Raw genomic sequence first — 24,345 nt, 5'->3', positions numbered from 1 at the left:
TAAATTGCATTGTTAAAATAAATACATTCAAATTCAATATTGTTTCCAACTGATGAATGTATCCACAGGGAATCTGATTCTATCATAGCAGAGCGCGCGCAATCTCCCCAACACACACCCACCACCACGCGCCCCCACGTGCAACTTCAGCTTCCCCGTTTCTTGTCCTCTCTCCACCCTTACCTCCTCCTCTCCTTCCTTTAAATGTTTCAGCCCAGAGCAGTGGTAGCAGAGCCGGGCAAGTGTTTGACCCGCACACCGAAATGACAGCGACCCTCCTCCTCCTGCCGCCGCCGCTGCTGCTGCTGCTGCTCTGCTGCTCCGCCGGAGAAGCTCAACAAAGCACCGCTGCTGTCAGAAATTATTATGTAGCAGCTGTAGAGATCGGCTGGGACTACATCCACCTGGACGAAGGAGACCCAGCGGCCGAGCAAAGGTGAATACTAAGGCTGCTTTGTGAAACACTTTGGAGAAAGTTGTTTTAAGTAATTAATAACTAACATAGTTATGATAATACTGCTTTCTTTGTTGTATAACTATACAATGTTTTGGGTCAAGTTTGTGAAAAATAATATCGCAGTATAAAAACATGGGTATATTCTATATTGATAAATAAGTATTGTATTAAGGAAAATAAGTATTTTTCTTATTACAGGTAGGCTATGATATTTATCTGTTGTCTTTATAACTTTCATTTTTGTTTTATTTTAGGACAAGATCTAAAGATATTCCTCAAAAGTACATCAAGGCGGTGTACAGAGAGTACACAGATTCAACATACACTGTCCCAAGGCCAAGGCCAGCATGGACAGGTAGGCCCCCTTATTTTATATTCTTACATTTCTCAGATGTCTATATAACTGGATTATTTTTTCTCATATTGACTTCTTTTAGTATTTTTTGTTTTTTTTGTGGGGGGGGGCTTATTGCTTTTATTTGATGATGGAGAGAGAGTGGGGATTGACATGTCAAGATCTAACCACTTGGCCATATGCACCCCCCCCCCCCCCCCACTTATTGACATTTTTAATAAAGGTTAAAGCCTACTATAAATGTCCAACGACAGTCCAAGTATTTTTTTGTAAACAAAGGGGGAAATAAATGGCCAGAACCTGACCTGCAAAGTAAATGTAAAACATGTTTTAAGTCAGTCAAGAGAGTGATTTGAAGACTAATGTTGTGGATAAACTGTTTGCCCGACTTTTCAACACAAATAACAGACGTTGGTTGTTGCTAGTTTAGTTCAGTGCATCATCAGATATGTTTTAAATCAGGGTATTTATTCCATGTAGTCCTCATTGAAATCCATCACATGTTCTGATTTCAGGCATTCAAGGCCCTGTGATCGTGGCCAAGGCCGGTGACAGGGTGGTGGTCCACTTCAAAAACCTGGCCTCTCAGCCGTACAGTATCAGCCCAGTGGGGATCAGCTACTGGAAACAGTCTGAAGGTAGAGAGCTGAATGGAAGACATGAGGTCATCCTTTAAATGTGAAATGTGTTACTTTCTCTTGTGCCTTTCAGTCCCACAGTGAACATTAGTCAGCTCCATCCTAATCTTCTTGTTCACTTTTTGACTCAGCATTTTGACTCATAATCATTCGGTAATGTGAAATCCATGGTACAGCATAGATGAGTCAATGGCAAACTATAAAAAGCCAAAGCGTAGTGATTCAATCCTACTTTTACGGCATCCGGGGGAAACAAATCCAACCTGATTTTCTTACTCACACGCTCTTTGGAAGTCTGAAATAATTTTGTGAAAGAAAAACTATGAACACAGAGAAGAAACATGCCTGAGACAGGACGTAAATATCAAAGTATTAAGAACAGGAAGCATTTATTTAACTGAATAGATATCATGTGGATTACTTGCCCAAAACGTCGCCTCCTTATTCTTTAGAAAATACAGTGAGCAACGGTTATCACTATCTTGTGTGTGCAGTTTCCTGAGCGCCTAACTGTCAATCTGACAGCAGCAGTTCTCCACACACAAATCCTAGAGGCTATTAGATCGCAGAGAAGACGTTAGGATAACCCTGACCTGGGAGGGTTTGAAGGGTCATACTCTTCACAGAAGGTGTTGGCATATGTCCGAGTGCTGCTGGAGGTCTAAAGCAGTCATTTCCTGTAAATGGTTCAAGTCTTCCTGCCACAGGGTTTAATTCCTTTCAGAGGGTTCAGCATAATCTGACAAGCTCACAGCAAAGAATGAGCTGTCATGATCTTTTCAGATTAAAGGGTAGTATTTCTATGAAGGCATCATTGCTGATATTATAACTTTGTGGACTTAATCTAAAACTCAATATGTATCTATTTGTTTGTTGTTTTTTGGTGAGAGGTCATATTTAACATGCCAGAATCAGAATTATCCATATTCTCTGTCTGTTATTGTGTCCTTAAGGGAGATAAGACCATTGGACTTTTCCTTTTCCTACCTTGACTCACCTCTGCTGCTGCGTTTAAAAAGTCATGATGTGTCTTTTCTGTACAGGAGCCGGATATGATGACTCCTCAGCAGGTCAGGAGAAGGAGGATGATGCCGTCCCTCCTGGAGGATACTATGAGTACGTGTGGGACATCAGTGGCAAAGACGGTCCGACCATCGGTGATCCAGAGTGTCTCACCTACTCTTACTCATCCCAGGTGGACCCTGTCCGTGATGTCAACACCGGACTCATCGGTGCCCTGCTTATATGCAAAGCAAGTAGGTTTTTGGGAGGGGAAAAAAAGGGCGGCTTTCAGAGCATCTACCAACATACATTATGCTGCCACAAAGGGTCTTTATATCATTTAATGGTCTTCAAAGCCCTTTTGCCATCTCATAACCCATGAAAACATATACAGTATAAGAGAAGATACATGCAAAGGCATAAAAAAACATTACATGAATCTAAAGTTATCCAGTAATTTCAATTGAAACTTAATTTGACGACAGTTATTTTTTATACTAGAACACAAAAATCCATCACAGAAATGATGACGCAGCTAGAACGTGGTTACTCCTGTTTAAACAGGGTCGTACCTTATGTGTGTTAAATTGAAGTTTTGAAAAGCAAAACAACTATGGGACACAGAGATGTTCCAAAGGCGGTTTGAATAGTAAAGATCCATTCAGCCACTCACTAAGGAGATATACAAGTTTCAAATCAAGAAACTGTCTTGCCACAGATTTGAGGAAGTTGGCTTTAAGGTGTTTAACATAACCAGGGTCTGAGCTGAAGGTGGTAACTCTGGCTACATTAAACATTTGACCTAGTAACAAATAAACATTAAACCTTTTTAAGGTCTCCTTAATGATTCCTATTTAGAGGATAATGGCGGTGCACGGATAAGCTCTCTATAAATATTTAAAAACTTGTACTTAAAAACATGATTACCAAATACTGTGCTCATGAGTGTAGCTGTTTTTAACTGTAGACTTGCATTCTCTGTTTGCTTATTTTCCTGTAACTTATCATTTATATATTTTGTCTTTGTTGTTTTTGACATATATTTGTTTTAACTGTACATCATTGTAAATGAGGGATCTCCCTAAATGATTTCTGGAGATTAAATAAAGGTGAATGAAATAGCACCTTTGCTAAAAAATAGCATCTAGCTCTCTAAATGGTCCGCAAAGCTCATGGCCGTAACAAATATATATTTTAGGTAGAGTTTGTGTAGTGTAACATTTTGAAATGAATTATTTCAAGTTTGAAAATGAGCTAAACTGACATGCAGCTTCAATTTTTTCTTCCAAGCCAATCAGATTACTGTGCCTCCGCAATAGCTCTGAGTTTAACACACATTCTTAAACAAGTATCTGAAGAGTTAAAAGCCATGGTAGCAGCTCACTGAAGCTGTTGTTAGTTTCTTAACATGGTGCTAACACGGTGATGTGAATAAGGTATAATGTTTTGCCATGTTCACCACCTCAGATAAGCTTGTTAGTATGACATGATGACCTAACATTTGGAACTGAGTCACACATTAAGTACAAATGATTGTAATTTTCTCAGCTCTTTGATCAACAGAGGTTTTAAGTTATTCAGTTTTGATCAGATTGTGGCCCCACACTGAAAGTCAGAAACTCGACCATGTGTCTCCAATTCATTAAGAGGTAGATGTGAACATTGCCTCTGATAGCTGTTAAAACATGACGGCACTCAAAACCACAACTGTGAATCTCCTTGTGGCACCCAAAGGAAGTGAAACACACAGTAAATTAAAAAAATATCACTTGTATGATGTGTGTATTTTCCCAGGTGCCTTCTCTGAAGATGGCCAGAGGAGAAATCCAGCATTTGTCCTGCTGTTTGCCGTGTTCGATGAGACAAAAAGCTGGTACGGGGAGGTAGGAGAGAGAAGGAGCAGAGAGAAGTTCAAGAGGAGCCCTGAGAGGAAAGAATACCACACCATCAATGGATATGTCAACTCAACATTACCGGGTAATGAACCACACTGGCTGTAGACCATGAGTTTGTTCCATGAAGCTGTGTTGTAATGTTAAGTGTTGCTAACATTGTGCTTGGTGTATCAGTGGTCAACACATGATCGTGGCCTCATTCTCTCTCTCTCTCTCTCTCTCTCTCTCTCGCTCTCTCTCTCTCTCTCTCTCTCTCCCTCTGTTTGTGTATCTGCATGCAGGTTTGAAAGTGTGTCAGGGTCGTAAAAATGTGTTATGGCATCTGATTGGGTTGGGCACAGCTTCAGAAATCCACTCCATTCAGTTTCAGGATCACACCCTGCAGGTAATTCAGGTTTTCATATCCTAGCCACTCGTGACAAACCAATTAAAGATTTAACTGAGACATTTTTTTGATGATCTAAATTGGATTTTTGCATGCTAATTATACAAATTTCCTTACTAGTCTTTCTCTTTCACAAAAAGAACAAATGGCATATCAAGATTTTTTTTATTTTTTTTTTGTGATTGCTTCTTTTTTTTAAATTGTACCACATTAACTTTGTTCTTTTAGGTGTTGACACATCGTAAAGCCACTGTGGAAGTGACCCCTATGTCATTCATCACTGCAGAACTGAGACCTGCTACTGTCGGCCGCTTTCTCATCAGCTGTCAGATACATGCTCACCGCTATGGTAAGAAAGAGCCAAAAGGTCTCCCAGACTTATCACAATCGCTTTCTCTTTTCAAATAAGTGAAATCACCTCCATTTCAAAGGTGACTTTGATTTTATTTGTTTTACATTACTTTCCCACCCAGATGGTATGAATGCTTTGTTCATGGTGGAGAAATGCCCCGAGCCTACCGTTCTGCCGGGACCTGACCTACGTAACGTCAAATACAATGACGACGACTACGGCGATGACAGTTTATTCAACACCATAAGCTTTCAAAAACCACAAATGCAAGCCAGAACAAACCGAGGAGAGCAGTCTAGAACCTGGCAACACTACATCGCTGTTGAAGAGGTCACCTGGGACTACGCTGGTCATCTCACACCCACAGACAGGTAGGCAAGATGAATTGAGGGGAAGTGAGGCGGAGATCATCAAGTTGGTCACTACATTGAACTAAATGTTCTTTTTTTTTTCCCTTCGATACAATAGTGTGATGCAGTCTGTATATTTGCCTGAAGCTCCACATCACCTAGGCTACAGGTATAAAAAGGTGGCTTATGTGGAATACACAGACGGAACTTTCACTCAGAGGAAAAATACTAAAACAACACTGCTGGGTCCACTTCTAAAGGGAAAAGTCAACGATCAAATCCATGTGAGTGAACCACATTTTAAGGCACAAAAAAAACATGCTAATAGGCCTTTCTGCATGATCATTTATGTAACCACATGAAGGTCTTTCTAAATCTTTGTACTCATCAACAATCGTTTTGAACTGTGTCCCCAGATCACGTTCAAAAACATGGCTGATCGTCCTTTCAATATCTACCCCATTGGCCTTACCCAGATATCTCCACTGGACAAATCTACAAATGGTAAGCCTCGACTTTTGCGCAAACCAACAGACAAAACTTAATGGCCCAGTGTCAGATGGAGATTTTCAAATTAGGTAGAATCTTGCAAAACCCCCATCTCTGGAGAACCCTAGAAACTCAGAGTTGCAGATTATTGTTGTTGTTCTTACTCTTTTCCCTTCCCATGTTAGAATAGCAGTCAGGGAATGAGGATCAAATCAGTGAATGAAGCCTCGCTTTTTCTTCTTTTCTTTTTTTTATATGAACGTGTTATACTTGTGCCCTAATCAAGCTCAATGAAGAAACCCCTCATCCCAATTTTGCCCTCATGCTCAGTGCAATCCCAACAGCATTGTCTACCATTTGTGTGAGCTAACCAGGCAGTGACAACTGCTGATACTATCTATCCTTTCACATGGCCTCCATCTGCTCCACCAACCCAACCATGTACAGTAGACCAATGGGCAGCAAGAGCCAGGACACCACATGGTTGTCAAGTGGACATATTTGTTCACTGGTGTTTTGTCTAGTTAGGCCTTAACTCGACAAGACTGTACAGTTTGATAAAGCTGACCCTCTCCATGCTACAGTAGCTCTACCTCCCCCCTACTCCCTCACTTTCATAAGTAAAGAGAGGAGAGAAGATCAATTTGGAGATCAATGGTTTTCTCCTACCTTTGTTTTGGCATTATTCATCGTCCAAATCCACTGACTTGTTTGTCTGCTTCATCTGACATCTCCTTTAAAACTCTACTCCCTGTTCTCCACATAATGAGATCGTTGACATGACGTTTACCTACAGATGTCCAAAAACACACCTCCAACTCTTGGTATCCATAACAGCTACGTGTGGTTTAGTTTGAGGTGATGGTTAGCTGGGTGCTTCAAATGACTTTAAATTGGATCTCTTCATTTGGTTACTACTCAAAGTAACAGTCACCTCTCTGTAGCATACGAGGGTAAGATAATGCTCTGTGAAACGTTGATAAAAGGTTAAATAAGGGGTTTGTGCATATCTGACTAACCCTTTTGCTTTACCAGCATTTAATACACTTCTCTTCTGATATTCTATTGCTATTGTGTCTGGTTTCAACTAGACACAAGTGTTTTTTTTAAACATTGCATGATTCACTTACTCACCAGACTTAATTCTCAACGGTAAATCTTTTAAGCCTGTACCTGAATCCAGAGCTTTCTCCTTTTGGGGATTAAATCTGACAAACCTAAACCCTTCTCACCTCTTTATGTTGATCATACCAACTACACAACTTGAGTTGTCCATTTCCTGGCCTTGTGTTCTCCAGCTATTTGTTGTATGAATGTTTACTGAAGACTTTCTTAATTAGGAAGTTACTGTAAACAATTGTTGTAATTTGTTCTATAGAACTTAAAATTCTAACTTTGGTTTCCAGCATCCAAAATATTAATATTTCTTTCATGTTGTCTTGTGCTCAATCTAATCTCATTCAATGAAATATCTGCAGAGAAGGACCTGCGCTCAATGGGAGTTCCCCCTAACGGGACGTTTAGTTATGTTTGGAGGCTTACAATAAATGATGGGCCCTTGAAGGGAGACCCCGAGTGTCTGACTCAACTGTATCAGAGCACCGTCAACCCGGAGAGGGACTTGGCCTCTGGGCTGGTGGGCACCCTGCTCATCTGCAAGCAAGGAGCCATAGACACCAGAGGACGTCTGGTGAGATGAAAGTTCTATACAATTAACCTTTCAGATTGATGCTTTTCACTGGAAAGCCAAATAAGAGGAAACATCCTTTAAAAATGCAAAAAGATGCAAGTTACATTGTGTTCTCTCGCCTGCACAAATGTAATCCAACACCCCGTGTCTCTTGTTTTGGAACCATTTCGCCTACAGTTTGGCCCAGATAAAGAGTGGAGCGTGACATTTGCAGTGTTTGACGAAAACAGAAGTTGGTACTTCAACGATAACATGCAGAATTCCAGCAAAAACTCCTACAACACAATGGACCCTGAATTCTACAACTCAAATGTCATTTACAGTAAGGAAAAACAAGGACTTACATTTATACATCGTATTCTGTAAAACCGTTGTTGGTGGAATAGTTGTCTCTTTCGAGGTATTTACAGAATAAATGTTCTGCTAAAACAGAACACATGCTTTATACTTTTTATTTAAACTCGCAGTGAATAATTTTTCTGTCAACTCAGCAAATTAAATGTTTTATTTTTTAACCAGGAAATAAACTTGTGTAGATTATCTCCTTTTAAAGAGTGTCCTGGCCAAGACAGGCAGCAGCACAATTACAGAGTTTCAAACCAACAACCTGCAGCCACACATACAAATACAAAATAAAAACAATATTAGACATTAAAAGACACACAAACTTAACAAATTTACACAGCAAATGTTTGTCAAGATCACCCGAAAAACATCAGGGAGAAAATCTACAGCCAGATGTGTCTGCCTCCAAGACAACAGACCCTCTATTCTAGCTCTGTTTTTGGTTTCTACATTTGCTAAAAGTAGCTTTGAAGCTCTGAAAAGCTGAGCAAAGCTGCTGATTCAGGTAATGATTCTCTGTAGGTCCATAAATATCAGTAACCCCCAACAAAATGTTTCATCACTTTAGCTTCAAATTGCTTATTTACTGTGAGGAGGATTAGGAGTGGGATGCAATTGAGGACTGGGGAGAAGTATTTTTAAGTTACCCCAGAAGGATAATCATTACATTTGCTAGTAATTGGTAGAGAATGAGGACATATCCCAATAATAACAAATTAAAACAAAGCAAGCTCCCTTCAGAAAAGCGTCTAGAAAAGGGGGGACCGAACGCTGCTGCTGACAAGGAACTTAACTCTCTCAGAGAGACCAAGGAGACAATCCTAAAGTGAACACTGTGGCTGCCAGACCTGCCTCAAAAGAGAAACACAAAACGCTTAGGAAGAAAAAACCTGACCAGCACTCACAATCTCCACCAACTAGAAATTAGCAAGTCACGCAGACAGGTACATATGATGCCTCGATGGATTTAATCACCCCTAAACCCTGAGGGACTCTAAAAGAAGAAGAATACATACTGTACATTAGTAATCCCCAGGGGGACATTCAGTTTTCACTCTCTTATTGAACATACACAGAGGCCTACAGACTCTGCTACTGTTGTCCCAGATGGTAAGCAAATTATGCAGACCGCTTGTTGTGGTTCTTCTACGGATTCAAACATCCATAAAAGTAAGAAATAAAAAGGCCAATCAGTCACACACACACACCTGCTTCTGCCCTGAGATGATTCCCTGTGTCACCCAAGTGTGACTGCCCATCGCAATTGACATTACATTCTGGTGGTCACTATACTTCTGTTTTTGATTCTTTGTGTCGATATTTCAAGAACAATGGCACTTTATACACTGAGCGATCAAATCATGAATTAAAAAACTGAATTATCCTTTACCATCAGGCGTGAACGGCATCATGTTCTGCGGACGTCAGTTTGCTATTCTTAAAACTGACGTCACCTTCTGGCTCGTGTCGTATGTGGGCACCCAGAGCGACTTCCTCTCCGTTTACTTCACTGGAAACCGCTTTCAGTACCAAGGCCTCCACCAGTCAGTCCTCACCCTCTTCCCCATGACTGGAGTGACTCTTACCATGGAACCCGAGGTGATGGGTAAGAAGGACGTTTTAAGCTTTTAAACTCTTCTTGTCCTATTTCTTTTCTTTAATCCTTTATTCCTGTAAAAAAAAAAAAAAAAAACGAGGCTCCTGATAAAGATATTAAACTCTTGGAACATCCACCATCACTATTTCACTCCCTTAAGATACCTCAGCCAGCACAGCAGACACCACCTAGCATCCGGATATTGCACATATATATTTATGTTCATGTTTTTTTGGTACACAAAGAAAATGATGCAGGTATTTTTGCTCTTGAGTCATATTTATTCTGCTTACATCTTCTCTCAGGTGAGTGGGAAATCATTGCCTTCGATAGCAGACTGAAAAACCGTGGCATGAGCGTTCGTTACTCTGTCCTTCAGTCCAGTGCCGGAGACCTCCCTCTAGTCGACCATGACGACGATGAAGACATTTCTGCATATATCGATCTGCTCATGCCGAGGAGCAGAAGATCTCATAATGGCACAGTGATGGTTCAAGTGTTCAAAAACAATACTCAAACAGTAAACGCTTCTAGTCTTAATGTCACTGAAACTGAGGGAACTGTAGGACAGTCAGGGTCTGTGACATCATTGGAAGAGCCAGACGGAGGGATCCCGCTGAATATCTTGGAGGAAATCGACAGAGACGGAGAGTGGACCGAGTCTGAGAATGGGACTGAACCCAGAGGAGAAAGTGGTGGCAGACAGAGAAGACACACTGAGGGCAACTGGACAGATGGAGATATCAGCTCTGGAGCCTCTGAGGATGGAAGTACTGCTATGGAGATTGGACATCCTACTATGGGAAATGGAACCGACAGCAGTGACGAGGTAAAACAAGAGGAAATAAGTTCACAGAATGGGACAAAGGGGGAGCTTGAAGAGAGCAACGAGATCTTACAGAACATTAAGCCGCTGCTGGACAGGAATAATAGAAACACAAATTTAGAAAAAATACATCAGAACCACATTACAGCGGCTCTGCAGCCTGTGGAATACAACATCACTGTGGAGAACAATTACACAGCAGGGATTGATCTGTCCCTAGAGTATGACGACTACAGCCAAGAGGTACTTTTTCATGTGGATTTTTCTTTAGCAGATTTATTAAGGGGATTTATTTAGTATGTTGTGCCATGCTTTGTCCTAACCCACAGTAAAACCTATGTTTTATAAAAGGTAAAAAGCACAGCAGATGAATTTGGCACAGACTACATTGATCTGCGCTCTGGAGAGAAGAGAGATGAAACTTACTACATCGCGGCAGAGGAGATCTCATGGGACTACGGCATCAGAAAACCACATCAGCTCATCAAACCCAGGCAAGAATGAGATTTCATCCGTGTTAATAATAGGAATTTTTTTTGACAAGTTGAGAAATAGGCTTACTTGCTGTCTCGCCCAATTATCTAGACGGATTCTTCTGCGTGTGTGTTATGGAGCAACGGTCTGGAGATGATTGGCTTAGCTCAGTAATAAGCCCGGAAACAGGAAGTCATACCTTGTGGGGTTCTGTCAATAATCAACTTAGTAGTGCTTCTATATATGATTAGTATATAGTACTCTTTTTTTTTTTTTAACCATACAAAGAAATATCTGAATTAAAATGTGTGGTTTTATGCTAAACTAATATTTCATTAATACTAACAGTGCAAGCCTCATTTCATGCAACTTCATCTGGCCCAGCAAGAAAGCAAACATTGTGTCCTAAAAATTTCCTAAATTTTATGTTTGTTTTTTTCTTCTCTAAGCTTGTGTTGCATTGACCTGCTCAATTGCATTACATTTATTAACTTTAGCTGCTTCATTTGCTAGTTTTGGCAATGCAGGCAAGGCCAGTGTATTTGTAATGCTTACATAGTAAAAATGGTTGCAATGGTTAGCAGCATGCCAATGTTCATAGAGAACCCTTTCATTCCCTTTGGCAACCCCTACGGTGTGATATTTTGCTTAGGTATTGAAACAAAAAAAAGTAATTAGGGCGCACTCACACTAGGCAATCCGTACATTTGACCAGTGTGAGCGCTCCGATCCGCGCTCAAGCACGGTACACTTCCTTGGCCCTGGCACGCTTGGAAGAGGTATGCTTCAGCACAGTACAGTTCATGCACGAGCACAAGCATGGGTACACAACACAGACAGCCTTCATTATCAAGAAATCCTGGAGTGTTCTGGCTGTATCCACTAAAATGACTCAAAATAAGCCACAAAGTCAGTAAAGTAGCGGTCAAGATCTCTGTGTTGTTCTCTGATGTGCAGACATCTCTTTAATTTATAAAATTGTTCATTTTGGAGTCAGCCTGTCTTGTAAACTAAGCACACTTCATAATAACATAAAGCCATGCATGTGTTGTATTACGACAAAGGACCTCTAGTATGGCTGTAAACTCTGAGGCCACATTGACTCTATAGATTAAATCCTCTTGTCTCACCGTTTCTTTAAGTAACACTTTACTACCAGTGTAGCTCCCTTCATTGTTTGAACAACGGGCTATCAAGGTAAGCGAAATGTATACATTTTAAATCTAATGTTATTATCTACATTCTCTCTTTAGAGAGATGCGTCGCGGGATGAGAAAATTCCTGCCAGAGTATAAGAAAGTTGTGTTTCGAGCCTATTGGGATGAAAAGTTTGAGCGTCCCATAGGCAGAGGAGAGTTCCAGGAACACCTGGGGATCATGGGACCTACTATCAGAGCTGAGATTAATGAACGCTTCACTGTGAGTAATGGAATTGCTGAGCAGTAATTAGTGATTACATAAGTTTTTACTGTTTGGTGACCTTTCCTTACTCTCTGTTTTATTGAAGGTGCTCTTTAAGAACAAGGCATCCAGGCCTTACTCCTTTCATCTTCAAGGAGTCTATGATCATGGCCATGGAGCAGGCGTCACCCAAACCCACTCTCCCACAGCTCCAACCGGGGTCCCAGGAGAGCCTGTGCCTCCTGGGGAGGCACGGACCTACAACTGGAGAGTCACCAGAAAGCAAGGGCCGTCTGACAGTGAATTTGATTGCAAAGCAGGAGCTTACTACTCCACTGTGGACAAGGTCTGTACAGGTCTCCCCTAAAAACTGCTCCAGCTTTATTTTTCCATGTATGTAAGGCATGCACTGTATGTCTGCAAAGTCAATTTAGCTTGTGTGCGGATACAAAGCTGTGATGGCAAGCGGGAATTAATCTTTTTTTTTTCTTTCACTATCTGTCTGCATGTACCAGTATGATTGTTTTGTTTGTTTGTCCTTTAGTCTTTAGTTTAGTTCATTATTACTCAAGTTTCAATATATATGTATATATATATATATATATATATATACATATATATATATATAAGGGCATGTCTCTGCAAGAATATTAATTATGCCTATACATCTTGAGATACAAATATTTGTATACTGTGTTCCAGGAGAGGGACCTTCATTCAGGTTTGATTGGTCCTCTGGTGATCTGTAAACCCAACACCCTCAATCGTCTGAGAATACAGACAAACATCCAGGAGTTCTCTCTTCTTTTCCACACATTTGATGAAACTAAGAGCTGGTACATGGAGGAGAACCTGCAGCAGCACTGTGCCCCCCCCTGTCAGGTCAACACTGAGGACCCCTGGTACCACATCAGTAATAAGTTTTCAGGTGGAAACATTGCACATTTGTTTGGATCATGTTTAAGTGGAAGGCTTTTTTTTTCCTTTCTCGGAATTAATGCCTCTTTATTTTTCTAGCAATAAATGGTTATGTGGCAGAGACACTTCCTGGTCTGTTGGCTGAGCAGCACAAGCAGGTCCGGTGGCACCTCCTGAACGTAGGAGGTGATGGAGAACACCACGCTGTTCACTTCCATGGTTTACCTTTCACTGTTCACACTAAACTGGAACACCGTATGGGCATCTACAATCTCTTCCCTGGTAAACACACACAAATACACACCTGAAAATCTGTAAGTTTCATAAAAAGATGCTTTAAGCCATAAGTCTAACACTCTGATAACCTTATCCTTACTTGTACGCTGTGTTAAACACAGGGGTGTTTGGCACGGTGGAGATGAGACCACCCACACTTGGCACCTGGCTGGTGGAGTGCAATATAGGAGAGTACCAGCTGGCTGGCATGAGAGCTAAACTTCTGGTCTATAAACAAAGTAGGTAAAAGCTGTGTGAAAGTTATGTGTTTTGGTATTTGTATACTGTTTATGTTTATAGGGAGTAACATGATGTCAAATCTTATAATCAGAACAAACAGGTAGCTTTCTATGGTTGATTCTGGAAGTGTCAGTAGGTTTTTCTCACACACAGAGCAAACAGGATGAACCCTAAAGTCCATTGCAGTTTCGAATTATTTTCATTTAGGGCCTTCAGTTGTTCAAGATTCATAGTTTTACAAAACCACAGTTCAAGGGAAAGTACTAGTCGCAGAATTCCTGTCAGCATTGGATAAACTCGGAGAATCCGAGATACACAAGGCAACATAGCATGCACAGCTGAGCAGCCAAACAATGCTCTATTGAAGAACTATTGAAGAATTTTGCGGTGTGTAACAAGTCTTAAAGCCTCAGGGATGAAGACTCTTCTGGACTTGATCAAAGAATGGCAGAGATTTGGAAACACGGGGCGTACTGCATGATTACACACTCATTTTCTACACTGTGAGGTAGTTTCATATTGTGTAATTCATGGGGCTTTTCAGTGAACGAGAACTTCCTAATTACTAAAATATCTGATGTAATTCTGTAGAGTCACATGTCATCATTTCTAGAAACATCCAAACTCTGAAATATACAATGCATGATTCTGTACTGTCTTCATGAATTAGAAGCAATCAGATTAATAGATTCAAAGTTATAATTATCTCAAAATTGATATTAAAACATGAACCAGAATTGTCTTGTCTTGTTACGCAGGATGTTTGATGCCTCTGGGGATTAAATCAGGACGCATTGAGGATTCCCAAATGACAGCATCAGATTATAAAGGTAAGACTGTTTCTATTTTTACTTTCACCTAACGAGGCAAAACAAACAAGAAGACACTTCATAATTAGAGGGGTGACATGATAACATAAAAAACCCTGGAGTTATAATGTTAGATTATAACCATGTTTACACGTATGTTTCCAGATAGCTGGCAGCCAGCACTTGCAAGACTGGATCAGTCCGGTTATATCAACGCCTGGATGGGCAGGAACAATAATTCATGGTTACAGGTAACTTAACAATGTGTATAACGATTCAGTGTCCAAAGTGCATCTGAATAGACTATACATTTTGGCATGTGCCCTGGAGTGAAATGTCATGTGTGTTTCATCAGGTGGACCTTCAGAGGCCTACCCTGCTGCATGGTGTGGAGACGCAGGGAGTCAGGGCCAAGCTGAGGGACCACTTCATCAGAATCTTCAGAATTTCCTACAGTCTGGACCAGGAGACCTGGTCCACTTACAGAGGAAACAATACAAAGCAGGCACATGTATGTCTTTCACTGTGGTACTTAAATACAGTACAGCTGTTATGGTTATGGTTAGTGAGGAAGATATACATGAGAAAATCTTCTTTACTTTGAAAACTGTTATTTTCTGCAGCTGCATTTTTCCTGCAAATCAACATGATCCTTTAAGTAGGAACTAATTTTTCTCTATTTCAGAGATTTCGTGGCAACTTGGACAGCTCCACAGTGACACAAAACCTTTTCATTCCACCCTTTTTGGCTCGCTATGTCAGGATTCATCCAGTAGACTATAAGCAAAGGCCTGCTCTCAGGCTGGAGCTGCTGGGCTGCGACCTAAACAGTGAGTTGTCCCGACAGCAGGATTTAATAAGTGCGAACATGCTGTGAATGTATCTGTGATTTGTGTGTTTATGTGTGACCAGGCTGCTCTCAGTCGCTCGGGCTTCAGAAGCGTGAATTTCTTGACGAAAGCTTTAGCGCCTCTTCAACTTATTCATCTCTGCTGCGTAGCTGGAGCCCCCACTTCGCTCGCCTGCATCTGGAAGGTAGCACCAACGCCTGGAGGCCGAAGGTGAGCGCCAACATACACAAATTGTTAATGAAATTCAAATTCACTTGACGTGCATAGCTAAATCTGTAATCGTTGTAAACAGAGGAGTCAATAAACTTATGCAACAGTCTGTGATACACTCTTCTCCTGTCGGTTCAAAAAGTCAGCGTGAGCCAATGTGTGAACGCAGCACGTAATACTAAGGAGAATTTGTCATCATATTTTCCAGCACTGATCTGCAGAGGTGTGACTTTTCCTTCTGTCATGTTGTGGAGCTGATAATGAAGGTCACAAGTCAAACACTAGTACATGTGATCCCTGGACAGAGGTCAATCACTGTGGGCCAAATATTGTATTTTATTTTAAATTGTTCTCAAAGAGCTGACATGAAAACAGACTTAGAGGAGTAAGGGTTTTTAGTTGTTCTCAAACTTAAGTCTAATCAAGAAAATGTACTCTTGGACGTGTTCATTGAAGTTAGAGCAGTTTCAATTTCTAGATTTGAAATTTAAAGCAATTTTAGTTTGGACGTTTGCTGTAGCTGCGAAACTCTGTCTTTGACAGTGAGAACCTGATTTTTCATCAGCTCATCTGGTTCTGCCCTGGTGTAGCCACATAATGTCAATGGAAAAAAGATGCTCTGCCAGAAAACCTTCTCCTGGTTTATATGTTTCTGAGTCATCTGAGAGGAATGTGGGAGAGGAAGTTATGTGCTGTTTCCTGTGGCTGTTCGCTACATCTTTTTGTTTTGTTTTCCCTTGCCTTGGCTACTTGTATTTCATTCAGAAGCTGGTATCAATTTATTCCAGTTGCGTGAAACTTCCTTCATGAATGCATTGAACTCACAACCCTTGTATTTCCAGTCGTATAATATCAGGGTAACGTGTCCCTCTGATTCTAATGTCCTGTAGTTAAACAGATGATGTGGTTGTTCAGAACCTTTTTTCCACAGTGAAAGACAACAGCATTGATATTATATCTATTATATTATATCCATTTTATTTTGAAGGATTTGGATTTAAAACGATATAACACCTTCTCTTCTGTTGGTAACACCGGTGCAGCTAAAGCTGCTAAAGGGACTCAATCTTTTTTTTGTTGATGAAAAATAATATTTCTCATTTCTGAGATTACAAAAAAAATGTTCCTCTGTCCTTAACTCCAGAACAACAACCCCCACGAGTGGCTGCAGGTTAACTTGGGGAACGTAAAACGCATCACAGGGGTCATAACGCAAGGAGCCCGATCACTGTTGACCCAAATGATGGTGACAGAGTTCTCTGTCACTGTTAGCCGTGACGGACGCTCGTGGAGCAGTGTGTTAGAGGAGAGCTCCCAAAGAGAAAAGGTACAGTCCTTGGAACACTTATGTGTCCTTTGCCGCCCTTTAGTGACAGAGATTGTATTAGAGTCTAATACAGTCTAATAATTAAACTTATCAATCACCCTAAACTTTTGCTCTCCAATCCTCTCTTCCTTAGATCTTCCCAGGAAACAACAGCCCAGATGAGGAAGCTCTCAATGTATTTGAACCGGCTCTGTTCAGCCAATATCTCCGTATCCACCCCCGGGGCTGGATCAATGGCATCGCCCTGCGCCTCGAGTTGCTGGGCTGTGACACACAGCAGTGACTCTGACACACTTGGCTTTTTGTAGTTGTGACTGGCAAAAAAAAGAAATACATATATATGTCATGTAGAGCACTTAATAATATTTCCATATTTAATGTGACCTTTAATGAAGAGTGTCTTGTAGCCACTCTGTTTACTTTTTTAATAACATGTTCTTTGTGCTTTTTAAGCAGTAAAAATGTTGTTAAAATGAATATTGTCTTCATGAAGCAAAGCTTTTTGTTCGATGTAATGTTCAAAAGGATAGAAGGGGTTCATTTGGGTTCAAAAGAATATTGTAGGTTTGGGAGTTTCAACAGGGCCACAGTGTTTGAATGCAGCTGAGCGACACAGTATTTCCTTTACTGTAAAGAGTGTTTACTATAGAAAGTGTACCTGTGTGTAAATATTACAGACTCAGATTGATGTATAAAGTTTGAAGGGTTGATGTATATTGTTGGAAAAGTGTATATTAATGTATTTTTCTGCTTTATGAGCTTTTATATAAACAATGAATCTCAAAGGATGTCACTGGTCTTCATTTCAACGTCAATAATGTCAAATGTTTTAAATTTTAAAAAAATAACTCACTTTGATTTTAGTTTTAAGCCAATGTCCAAGAATCAAGTGCTTTTAAAACTCCTTACCAAATTCAGGTTTAGGTTCAGTTATAAACATGAACCAACCAGAGGGCCTTTCCATGGGAGGAAAAGACAAAGAGCCTTCTCTCTTTGCTTTTGTTACTCCCCTCTTTCCAACACATTATCTCTGTGTTCTTTCTTCTTCCCATCTGTCTTCAGTCCAAAATGTTCCTGAACTGTTATTCTGGCTTATCCACCTCCACCAGGCCCTCCCTGCAGAAACAATGAACCACTCTGCTGCAACAACGTTCAGTTACAAGTCAAACTAAGCAGTCTGTTTGAACCAAGCAAAAACAAGTACGTTCCAGATGAAATGATGAGGGCAAAAGAACATCAAGGTGCGTGTCTTTACTTGTGTCTGAGATGTATACTTTGGGTCTGACCGTGTGAATCACATGAGCAGCACTGTTATCAAATCTTTATCAGTGGAGGAAGTTTCCAGGCGAGGATGTGTGTTTCATTCGGAGGACAATAATATCGGACAGGACGTGCCTTGGCTGTCACACTTTATCCCTCTGAAAACAATAACACACCATCCATAATCTCAGCAGCAGACACCTGAATACAACTCAATAGTAGCTAATAAACATAATGTCACCCAAAAGAAACAAGAGGTGAGCGCAGGCTGCAACCTGCTGCCCTGGTTTGATTCTCTGTCAGCTGCTGGGATTGTGTTTGTACAGCATGTGAAGGGGAAAGACAAGGCAATCGAGTGAAAACCAGTTAGAACACTGATATATATACATATATATATATATATATATATATATATATATATATGTATATATAGTTATGATTAACTCCTAATTTTAAATCTACATCACATTTTTTCAGAATTGATGTCCTCTTGTTTCAGTTTGCTCTTGAAAAAAAGGCTGAGACAATTATCCATGTTGTGGTTACCAAACACATAATAGGTCACAAATGGTACAATCGAACCATTGAATGGATCATTAAAGTTGTTTTTGACAGGCTTCAGCCAACAAATCTGATCCTGTTTATTAAAACAACACGTTGTTCATGTGAAAGTTAAAACAAAAGGTTGCCAGTAACCATTGTAAAAAGATTTTTGAAAAAGGAGCACATTAGATTATCTTAAAGACTTTCTGTCCAAACTGGAAGTCAAGAAGGGTCCACTTTGTTAATAAAGTTGATCTTTGTACTACTAAGTGTTGCATGAGCTTTTTGACCTCTTCAAACTGGAAGTCAACAAAGTAAATGATGTAATGCATATTTGGGGTAAACCAGCTAAAATTTGCAATCAACCACAACAGCTTAAAAAGAAAATGTTCGATTCGTCTTTCAGTTTGCAAATGACCCATCAATGTTCCCAACACTAACAAGAAGACAGATCTCAACATGGTTGTGCACGAGAAAATGACATCGTGGCTTTCATCATCAAGCTTTTTTAATGAGCTCCTTTGAAACAGATTACTAAAAACTGAAAAACTACTTTTCTCTGGAACACACTTGATAAAGAGGGATCATGAAAGTTATGGGAAATCTTACATATCTTATAAAAACAACCCAACAAAAGGTTGATAACACTGTGACATGCTGAAGTGTTCTTGTGTGTGCATGTGTGTGTGACATTGAGCAAATGTAGTGTACTCCTTCGGTGGAAGGAGGATGTTTTTGATTAAGGCCCTACTATTCTCGCATAGCTGTATTTTGCTTGTTAGTTTGTTAGATTTTTATTTAGTTTTTTTACAAAGACAACCTTATCTTCCTCAGTGTGTACTTAATGGTTGTGTTGATTATATTTTTTGTATTTATTCAACCTATTTATTTCATCAGACTTGTCACAATGACATCAGACTACCATGAAGTGTCAGACTCCACCGTATAGTACCTCATAATAACATTCAGCTCAGTGGCCTTTACGTTCTATGAGATCATATTTAACTACTACCACACTTCCCCTTAAGAGACCTTGCAACAGTGTAAAAAGTTTGACATAACAGTAAAAAAAAAAGACCACAGTTTTATCATCTTTTCTTTCAACACTTCCTTTCTAAGGCCCAGGGACTCATCGCTTAACAAAATCACAACTAGAAGTAGTTCTTCTCTTTTTTTTTTTTCTTGTGGCATTTATAACACAACTCAAACAGACGGACAACACCACAGGAGACATTAGAACAAACACCTCACTGTGATACAAACTTTGATCTTTCATCATATTAAACACAAAATATACATTTGGTTGGTTTAATAGTGTTTTGTTTTTTAAAGTTAAACTTTAAATTGAACACTTTGATGTTTGACCTCGACTCTGATGCACAAGAGTCACAACTGGAGTTATCTGTTACTCATTAAAAACAGGTAGTTCTATTGTCCAAGTGTGGCAGTATTCATAATGTGAGTCAGCATTCTTCAAATCCATCTTGTTTCATTTTCATTTACAAGCTCTCAGGAACTTCTTACTTAGCTCTCTGTATGTGTGTGTGTGTGTGTGTGTGTGTGTGTGTGTGTGTGTGTGTGTGTACTGTTTGAATGGTTGACCCCAAAGTTTCCAATGATGACCCTTAAAAACTCAAGAAAGTAATATTTCATACACTGAAAATATTTATGTTTGTCGTAAACATACACAAGGAATCCTTAAATCGTTAATAACCCTAGTCATGTATTTTAAAAAATCACACCTACAAATCTAAATTATGATATAAAAAAGTGAGAAATAAAGATTTATCATGTGACTCAGTGACTAACTGGTTTAACATTGCTATTTTTGAAGTAATCATCATATTAAAGATATAGCTAAATATCGTCGACTTTGAGGTTCAAAATGAGCTTATGTGAAGATACTGTAAGTGAAAGTTTTTTTATTGTAACTGTAGTATTTCCTTTGATCCTTTGCCCTGGACAAAAGGCTTTATCAAGTACCTGAAAATTAAAGCCTTGATCAGCCTAGCCTAAACCAAGGTAGGAAAAATTTATGATGAGAGCAAATTTTTATTATCTTTGGGTAATGGTACAATAAGCATACAATACTATAATTTCAAAATCTCTTCTGTGTAATAAAAGGTCAAATCAAAGGCACCGTGTGTAATTACTGATTGTAGACATTCTGTTTTATTGATGCCTCCTTCTCCAGCTTAAAGAAAAGTCAGACATACAGGCATACAGTACACTCACACTGAATTTTCAATATGTTTAGCTGTGAGAAATGAAGGGTGGGGGACCTCTGCTGGACAATATACTGTGTTACATGAGTTATTGTGGAGACATATATATATGTATATATATATATATATATATATATGTGCATGTTTGTATGTACAGTATATCTATATAGGCGCACATTGTTCTTCTTATTATTATTATTATATTCTTATTATCTCCCTGTTCTCTTCTTCTTTTCCTCCATCTTTTTATGATGGCCACATTAACACCAAACATTTTTATTTTATTATTTCTATATATATAAATTAAAATGTAAAATGTTCTTCTTTCCTTTAATGTTGACACATATATATCTATTCTTTTTCTCCCCTCTTTTCTCTTCCTCTCAATTATCTTCAATTGGGGGGAGGGGGGGGGAGGTGCTTATCTGTTGTGCTCTACAGCATCTATATCATTTTTCATTCTCTGATGAAGTACCCAGGGGATATTTTATCCCATTTTAAGCTCACCTGAGGTGGATTTGGTGAATGAGAAACCCACAAAAGAAACCCCTGAATGATCTTAGATTAAAGTGAGCTGAACCATGCAGAGGCTTAATTACATTGTAAAAAATCCAAATAAAGTGGTTGACTAAATAGTAAAGGCCTTTATGCTCATTTAAAATTTATGCAAGTGGACTTCATTTTTGCAAACAAAAATTGTATTGTCAAAAGTGATGCAAATGTCTGCTACTTCTGCTTCTTATTTAGTTTATAACATATTTGCCCAAGTCTAGGATACATTCTGAATGTATAAAGGCTTCTTTATCTTAAAGATGTCCCCAGGCACAAGAACAGGTTCAGCAAGAACTGTATTCATCACCCCGTGACATGAACACAACCGTTCCCTGTATGTACATAAAGGCCTCTGCTGCCTGTAACTAATTCAATAAAGTGTGATCATAAATGTTCAGTATGTGAGATATTGAGGTGAAACAGGGAGAACTGAGGAGTCAGAGGAGGACTGGATGCCTGAATAAACTCCGCCAGGTTGCTGTGGTGATAATGAGCACATCAAACAGCCGAGAACCCATTCATCTCGTCCTTAAAAGTTCACACAGTATTTTGTTTCTCCTTTGACTCGGCAAGTCGTCATGCATTCAAAGGTGTCTGGGGGTTAATCTCACACATGATTGCATGTCAAGAACACCTTAGCCCGCCGCGTCTCATGTGGAAGCGGATCTGTTAAAGGACTGAAAGCACAGAGCCGACAAAAGAGCAACAGCATGGGTTGTTTTCATATTATGACTTTATTTGTTGGTTTAATAGAAAAAATGTGCCTCTTTTGTTACAGATTCAAAATGAAATTGACAAAACACAAAATTACATTAATTCTTCTAGCAGCATGACTTAATTTCAGATCATGTGGCGTCACTGGCCTTGTTAGAACATTTTGTAAAATGACAAAAATACAGAAAACAGAAATATGTATTTATGTATATAAAAAGAAACAGGTATAGTGTGTGTAGGGAGGAGAGGCTGAACAGACAGGTCATAGAGGTTTAACTGCAGTAGGAAAGTTTAGCAGAGCCCAGCACTGAAGTCTTTACTCTTATATGAACATTTAAGGCTGTGGGAAGGCTCGGGCCAAGAGTTGCCCTGGGGCCATATGGAAACATAAATGAGATCTTATCAACAGAGACTCTGGAGCAGTTATGGCTGTGAAAACAGGAGGGCTACAGTAAAGCCAATGAAAAATCTGCATGATTAATATAACGCTTTAAAAACAAGTGGAGCATTATAAAGGTCTATACACTGGTTTAAAAGGATAACTGGATCTGGAAACAGCAGAGAAAGCTTTAAACTGGAAGTCGATCATTGCATTTTGACTTTTTTTTTTTTTTTTTAAATCACAGCTCAGTCTCTTGATGCATAGATCTTCAGCTACCTGGTCTCAAATATTGTTTGTATGGCTGAGAAAAAGAAGGCCGGTTTAAACAGATTGAGGTCATAGGAGCAGAGAAATAACATACTGCAGAGAGGTTTTATGTTGCAGTGGTTTGGCCTGACTTCAAGTCAGGTGGTTTTTCTGCCACAAGAAAAGCGTAATGAGGTTAGGCCAAGCTCTAATTACTGACGGCTGACTGAAAGATAACAGCAGCAAATGAGAAAAGAATAGCCCAAGTTAAATAAATCAGATTAAATTTTTAAAAGAAAGTTAAAACGGCACATTAATAGTTAATCAGGCAGTATAATCATGTTGATCTTTTATTAAAATTGATGTGTCAAGCACTAAATTTGGTATGTAACATCAGAGAGATCAAATAGTGCCTGCTAACAAAACATGAGTAAGACAAGGTTTCAAACAAGCCTGTCCCTAATTATGTTCCAACTGTGCATCTCTATAGCTCCGGCCTGCTCACTGTGTGACACAGGAAAGCATCAGAAGACTACAAAAACAAATACCTGGAGAGAAATGTACTGTTTTCACTAATGTGACTGACAGTTTAACAACTCTAAACTGTCTTAAGATTAAAAAAAAGTCTTAATGATTTAAGTAACAAGCCTTTTGAGTAAATGATTGTAACATGTAGTAGTTGAAGTTTTGGTAAGGGGCTCAATTTAGGTTCGACTGTTAAACAGAACCAGAGGAGATAAATGTGAACTTGAGTAAACATTCATCGTTTGAAGTTTGACATGCTCTGATTTTAAGGAGTGAAGCGGTCACAGGAAGTAGACCGTGAGCCCCATAATGCTGCACAGATGAAAAGCCAAACACTTACATCCAGATGTAAAATGTCATTATTCATTCATGCAGCTCCTTCACTTTGATATATGTTTTAAAATCTGAACAAATTAACCAGCTTGGCTGCCTTTTTTTATTTCCACTAATTGAAATGTATCACTAAGGACACACTTAAAACTAATGAAAATCTATGATTTAAAACATGAACACAGTAAAAAATACAAAATAAAACAGTTTCAGGTTGGTTAAAAACCATTACGAAGTATATCAGTAGTACATAATGTTGATTTCTTTTTTTTTTATAAAACTGAACACTCAGCTGTTTCTTACCAGAAACTGGGCGAGTAAGAAATTAGGTGAGGAAGCTTTTGAGATGGATCTAGGACTGAAAATGACTTAACAGATAACAACAAAGAAATACAATGTGTGAAAAGTCACGTTCAAATCTGACAAAATCAATATACATGTTATGAGTCTAATGTGATTCTGGTGTTTCACAGCTGTCCAGTAACTGTAAGGCAGATTTGTTTTAAACTGAGGTTACTGCTTAGACTCAAATGTCTTTTTTAAAGTCATGCCTCCAATTTAAATTTTACAGGCCAACCTGACGTTCAATCTGCTGGCTAACACATTTCAACACATACACGTTGGGGGAAAAAAAACACATTTAAGTTCACAATCAAATAAAAATAATAATAAAAAAAAAAA

General features: G+C 39.3%; 1 protein-coding gene across 1 annotated transcript; it reads left to right on the top strand.

Moving 5' to 3' along the window:
• The first annotated feature begins 205 nt into the window (after nucleotides 1-205).
• On the top strand, nucleotides 206-17,675 carry f8 (coagulation factor VIII, procoagulant component). The gene is made up of 27 exons (XM_061047973.1): nucleotides 206-436; nucleotides 712-812; nucleotides 1,328-1,450; nucleotides 2,494-2,706; nucleotides 4,247-4,429; nucleotides 4,629-4,732; nucleotides 4,961-5,081; nucleotides 5,206-5,455; nucleotides 5,553-5,718; nucleotides 5,851-5,938; nucleotides 7,402-7,613; nucleotides 7,791-7,935; nucleotides 9,355-9,564; nucleotides 9,861-10,624; nucleotides 10,733-10,875; nucleotides 12,109-12,274; nucleotides 12,363-12,602; nucleotides 12,959-13,184; nucleotides 13,274-13,456; nucleotides 13,573-13,689; nucleotides 14,449-14,520; nucleotides 14,665-14,750; nucleotides 14,855-15,010; nucleotides 15,185-15,329; nucleotides 15,412-15,560; nucleotides 16,705-16,887; nucleotides 17,021-17,675. The coding sequence occupies exons 1-27, from the start codon at nucleotides 264-266 to the stop codon at nucleotides 17,168-17,170; spliced, it is 4,869 nt and encodes a 1,622-aa protein (XP_060903956.1). The 5' UTR covers nucleotides 206-263; the 3' UTR covers nucleotides 17,171-17,675.
• Nucleotides 17,676-24,345: the final 6,670 nt, after the last annotated feature.

This window comes from Labrus mixtus, chromosome 10, assembly GCF_963584025.1.
Source record: "Labrus mixtus chromosome 10, fLabMix1.1, whole genome shotgun sequence".
Lineage (NCBI taxonomy): Eukaryota > Metazoa > Chordata > Actinopteri > Labriformes > Labridae > Labrus > Labrus mixtus.
This window is presented reverse-complemented; position numbering and strand designations above follow the sequence as displayed.